At 41.8% G+C, this 5,034-nt stretch overlaps 2 protein-coding genes across 3 annotated transcripts in view; one reads left to right on the top strand and one right to left on the bottom strand.

Annotated features, from left to right (window-relative positions):
• LOC144519646 (uncharacterized) overlaps nucleotides 1-530 on the bottom strand; it is a 3,464-nt gene extending 2,934 nt beyond the window's left edge. For both annotated transcript variants that reach the window (XM_078252935.1, XM_078252936.1), the window contains exon 1: nucleotides 1-530. This exon is cut by the window's left edge and continues 16 nt beyond it. In XM_078252935.1, the coding sequence (XP_078109061.1) occupies nucleotides 1-278 (278 nt within the window). In that variant the 5' untranslated portion in view covers nucleotides 279-530.
• Nucleotides 531-1,132: 602 nt separating this feature from the next.
• Nucleotides 1,133-4,435, top strand: LOC144519648 (uncharacterized). Its single transcript, XM_078252940.1, has 4 exons — nucleotides 1,133-1,568; nucleotides 1,707-1,761; nucleotides 3,731-3,848; nucleotides 4,072-4,435. The coding sequence occupies exons 1-4, from the start codon at nucleotides 1,272-1,274 to the stop codon at nucleotides 4,088-4,090; spliced, it is 489 nt and encodes a 162-aa protein (XP_078109066.1). The 5' UTR covers nucleotides 1,133-1,271; the 3' UTR covers nucleotides 4,091-4,435.
• The last annotated feature ends 599 nt before the right edge of the window (nucleotides 4,436-5,034 follow it).

The raw sequence follows: 5,034 nt of genomic DNA, 5'->3' as shown, positions 1-5,034 counted from the left end.
ATGTCCACTTCACCCTTCGCCTTATCGGCTTTGGCCTGGACCATGTTCGCTTCCTCTATCAGCGCTTTCAGCTCAGTTTGGGTCTTCTCCAGCTTGGTCCCCGTCTCTGCCTTATCGCTCTGATACTCTCCCAGCACATCGTAGGTCACCCGCAGCTTGATGTCTAGAAACTTGTTCCGTTTTTCCTCCTTCTCCTGCTCTTTTTGCCGTATTTTCATGACCCCAACCAAAGCGACAGACATGACTAATGCCACAGGTATCAGAAACTGTACCTTCATGCTTCACGGGAGCTGTGAGCCGTATTGTGAGTTGTTTGTCCTTGATGTTGGATAGGCCAAAGTGTCGGCAAGTGTCGGCAAGTGTTCGTACGAACATAAGGCTGCTCTCAGTGTCGCCCGAGTTACACCTCTCTACGTTTACCAAATTAAAATCAATCAACCAAGGAGGCTGACTCACCTGCGCTGTTAGTTTGGACAATCATTGATGTGTGTTGGGTCTAGCTGCTCAGCATTCCCCCAGTGTGATATAAAAAACACGCCCTCTTCCTGTATGGCATCTGAGGAGAGACAGGTAGCTGCTGTCACAATGCCCCTGCGCACCTTGCTCAAACTCTATTGGGCCTAGCCTACCTTATAAATCATAAACGTCAAATTCTAACACTATACAACACTGTAAACAAATTGTATTAGTTATATTATTTTAATTAATGTATTTACTGTGACTCATATACGAATATGTGGTTAAATATAAAGCAGCCTGATATTAATGTTTAACTTTATTTCGAAAGTGGCGGAAGAAGTAGACTATTCAGATTTTATGGATACTTATGGACCCACTGTAAAAAAATAAATAAATAAATAAAGAACTCTGTTAGGCTACAAGTAAACTTTTATTTAGCCTAGCCTACATTTCTAAACAAATGTTTTGATGTTTGTGGAAATTGTATTTTGACATCAGTTTCTTGTTGCTTATTTTTAATCATTATTATTGAAACCAAACAGTACGTAAGATAAGCTATAGCCTACAGGGAACCAATGTGATCATGATGCAAATCGTAAGCGCGTGCTTATAAGGAGAGGGCAAAAGTCTGTGGAGGAAATACGTGTTTGTCACGCCCAGCCTGTTGAGCAGGTGGAGCAGGTCACAGGTAGGCCGACAGTAAACACGCAGTCACACTGTGCACGTTTGGAGAGATATGAACAACAAGTGACCCGGCGGCAACATCAACTCCACCACTTTGCCCCTTGTGTCTTTTTGTCGTCTCAACCAAGATGAAGCTCGCGATTTGTTTGGCCTTCCTGAGTGTGGCTGTGGTGGTTGTATTGATTTTCCAGGCCGTGCGCCAGGAGTTGAACCTGCGTGTTTTGAAAAGCCGCACGGTGGAGAACACGGAGCAGATCAAGAGGAAAGAGGAAGCCATCATCGAAGTGAAAAGCAAAATCCAGGCGATGAAATCAAAGCTGGTGTTCGTCAACACCAACATCGATACGCTGAAGAAGAAGAAGACAGACGGTGAACAAAAAGCACAGGACCTCAGTAAAAATCTGCAGACCTGTAACACAGAGAAGGTAAGGCACGGCACGGCACGCGCGCGCCCGCACACACACACACAAAGAGAGGATGCATGCTCATGGTGTCTACTATTGACTGTGTCCTCATGCATTACCATATATGCTGACAAATGCTTTCACATGTGTCCTTATTAGGAAGATGTTGAGAAGAAGACCTCAGGTATGAGAGAGAGCATGACTAAACTCAAAGGTAAGGCAGCTTTTGTTTCACCTCTGCTGTTCCAAAATCAGCTCTGGGCAGATAGTGTGCTTCTGTACAACACTGGCCAATCCCAAACGGATGCAGATAAGAGAATGTACGAACCATAATGTGTCTAACACATCAGGTTTTCTCTTGGCCTTTTAAAAGACTGTTGTTGGATTGGAGCTGCTGAGATCTGTCAGTTTGCACCCTCTATTCAAACACTTGTGATTAAAAACCAAATGTGCCAGCTCCAACCTACAGTGGGGCAAAAAGTATTTAGTCAGCCACCAATTGTGCAAGTTCTCCCACTTAAAGATGAGAGGCCTGTAATTTTCACCATAGGTACACTTCAACTTTGAGAGACAAAATGAGGGAAAAAAAAAAGAAAATCACATTGTAGGATTTTTAATGAATTTATTTGCAAATTATGGTGGAAAATAAGTATTTGGTCAATAACAAAAGTTCATCTCAATACTTTGTTATATACCCTTTTGTTGGCAATGACCGAGGTCAAACGTTTTCTATAGGTCTTCACAAGGTTTTCACACTGTTGCTGGTATTTTGGCCCATTCCTCCATACAAATCTCCTCTAGAGCAATGATGTTTTGGGGCTGTCGCTGGGCAACACGGACTTTCAACTCCCTCCAAAGATTTTCTATGGGGTTGAGATCTGGAGACTGGCTAGGCCACTCCAGGACCTTGAAATGCTTCTTACGAAGCCACTCCTTCGTTGCCCGGGCGGTGTGTTTGGGATCATTGTCATGCTGAAAGACCCAGCCACATTTCATCTTCAATGCCCTTGCTGATGGAAGGAGGTTTTCACTCAAAATCTCACGATACATGGCCCCATTCATTCTTTCCTTTACACGGATCAGTCGTCCTGGTCCCTTTGCAGAAAAACAGCCCCAAAGCATGATGTTTCCACCCCCATGCTTCACAGTAGGTATGGTGTTCTTTGGATGCAACTCAGCATTCTTTCCCCTCCAAACACGACGAGTTGAGTTTTTATCAAAATTCTATTTTGGTTTCATCTGACCATATGACATTCTCCAAATCCTCTTCTGGATCATCCAAATGCTCTCTAGCAAACTCCAGAAGGGCCTGGACATGTACTGGCTTAAGCAGGGGGACACGTCTGGCACTGCAGGATTTGAGTCCCTGGCGGCGTAGTGTGTTACTGATGGTAGCCTTTGTTACTTTGGTCCCAGCTCTCTGCAGGTCATTCACTAGGTCCCCCCCATGTGGTTCTGGGATTTTTGCTCACTGTTCTTGTGATCATTTTGACCCCACAGGGTGAGATCTTGCATGGAGCCCTGGATCGAGGGCGATCATTAGTGGTCTTGTATGTCTTCCATTTTCTTATAATTTCTCCCACAGTTGATTTCTTCACACCAAGCTGCTTACCTATTGCAGATTCAGTCTTCCCAGCCTGGTGCAGGTCTACAATTTTGTTTCTGGTGTCCTTTGACAGCTCTTTGGTCTTGGCTATAGTGGAGTTTGGAGTGTGACTGTTTGAGGTTGTGGACAGGTGTCTTTTATACTTATAACAAGTTCAAACAGGTGCCATTAATACAGGTAACGAGTGGAGGACAGAGGAGCCTCTTAAAGAAGAAGTTACAGGTCTGTGAGAGCCAGAAATCTTGCTTGTTTGTAGGTGACCAAATACTTATTTTCCTGAGGAATTTGCAAATAAATTCATTAAAAATCCTACAATGTAATTTTCTGGATTTTTTTTTTTTCCTTATTTTGTCTCTCAGTTGAAGTTTACCTATGATGAAAATTACAGGCCTCTCATCTTTTTAAGTGGGAGAACTTGCAGAATTGGTGGCTGACTAAATACTTTTTTGCCCCACTGTATAGGGCTCCAGGCACACTGTCCTTGACATGACTCAGTCACTGAGCTGGTCAGCTCCAATTTCACTTTTATTGTGTATTAAATGTGGAACTTCTCTGTTATACTGTGTCATTTCCTCAGCTGATCACGAACAGGCTAAAAAGAAGGCTGAAGAGGACATTCAGAGCTTGAAACAACAGATTTTGGATAGAGACAAAGCTATTTGTGCCTTTGCCGATACAACCAAGGAGGAAGCACGGTAAGATCAGAATCGCCTACTTACATCTTCAGAATAAGACTGTATTTGTGGTCAGCGAGAGCAGTCCAGAACATCAAAGACTATTTAGCAGTTTTAACCCATTAATCCCATTACAGATTAGAACCACAGAGCCATGGCTGTGAAACTAAAGATGTAAGACAACCTTATGTCATCAGGGCTCGGTACATCAAATTAACAGTTTTTTTTCTTCTTAATTTTGCAGGAGGCTGTGTGGACTCTAAATAAAGTAAACTCAAACATTCAACATTGACTGGGAACATAAAAAAAAAAAAGAAGCATACCATCCAAATGGGGATACAATTTGTAATATTGCTGATGTGTGTACATCTCTGATGGTTTCTTATAAGAAACAACTGTTTGTACATTCATTTATTGGACAAATTGCACAGACATAGGGAGTGGGGAAATATGTTGCACTCTTTTGTACCATCTAGTTATGCCATTTGTCTCTGTAAAATACTTATGATTTCAGCAACAAATAAATGGACTTGACTGTCATACAGATATACATACAGCAGAAATTTTATCCTGATTAAATCGGTAAAGCTATAATTTTAACACCTGAACCAGCCTGCTTGTGTTTTTGTTGCCCTGCCCTTGATAAAGCATGAGTGAATACCAGCAACCACAAAAGTATATAGGCATCTCTGAGGTCTTTTGGGTGTGGAAGAATTTAACCAAATGAACTGCATCAGGGTGAATAATAAGCTTATGCTTCACGGAAATATCACATCAAGTCACGTTGGAGTTAGAAAAATGTCAGTTGATTAAACACTCACTCAAAATACATGTTAACTGACAAGCAGATAAACGTATTATTAAAGCCACAAAGATCCCAAATTGCCCTCATGGTATGTGGAGTTTATATGAAATATTGCCAGACTGGCAAGCTTTCTGGTGTTCTCTCCTGATTTTAGCTGTTTATACTGCAGGGACATAACCAACACACTTGAACTAGAAAATATGTGATGTGCACACATTTCTGACACATTGTATTCTTCTATATCCATTCATCAGAAACCAAATTATGATTAACAGTTCAATGACATGCTCCTCTACCTCCCCCTAGTGCAGAATCAAGGATTATACTGACAGTCTTTCTGCAATTTTCATGTTTCATGTTTAAGATCTACTTAGTCATTATCAACCTCTACTGATGAATAAA

Source organism: Sander vitreus, chromosome 6 (genome assembly GCF_031162955.1).
Source record: "Sander vitreus isolate 19-12246 chromosome 6, sanVit1, whole genome shotgun sequence".
Lineage (NCBI taxonomy): Eukaryota > Metazoa > Chordata > Actinopteri > Perciformes > Percidae > Sander > Sander vitreus.
Note: the sequence above shows the minus strand (reverse complement) of the source record. Positions and strands in the feature narration are given on the sequence as shown.

Excerpts from the sequence above, each read along its gene's own strand:
- LOC144519648 (XM_078252940.1), top strand. The coding sequence starts at position 1,272 with ATGAAGCTCGCGATTTGTTTGGCCTTCCTGAGTGTGGCTGTGGTGGTT. Across the intron at positions 1,569-1,706 it reads AGACCTGTAACACAGAGAAG|GAAGATGTTGAGAAGAAGAC; the intron begins GTAAGGCACGGC and ends TGTCCTTATTAG. Across the intron at positions 1,762-3,730 it reads GAGCATGACTAAACTCAAAG|CTGATCACGAACAGGCTAAA; the intron begins GTAAGGCAGCTT and ends TCATTTCCTCAG.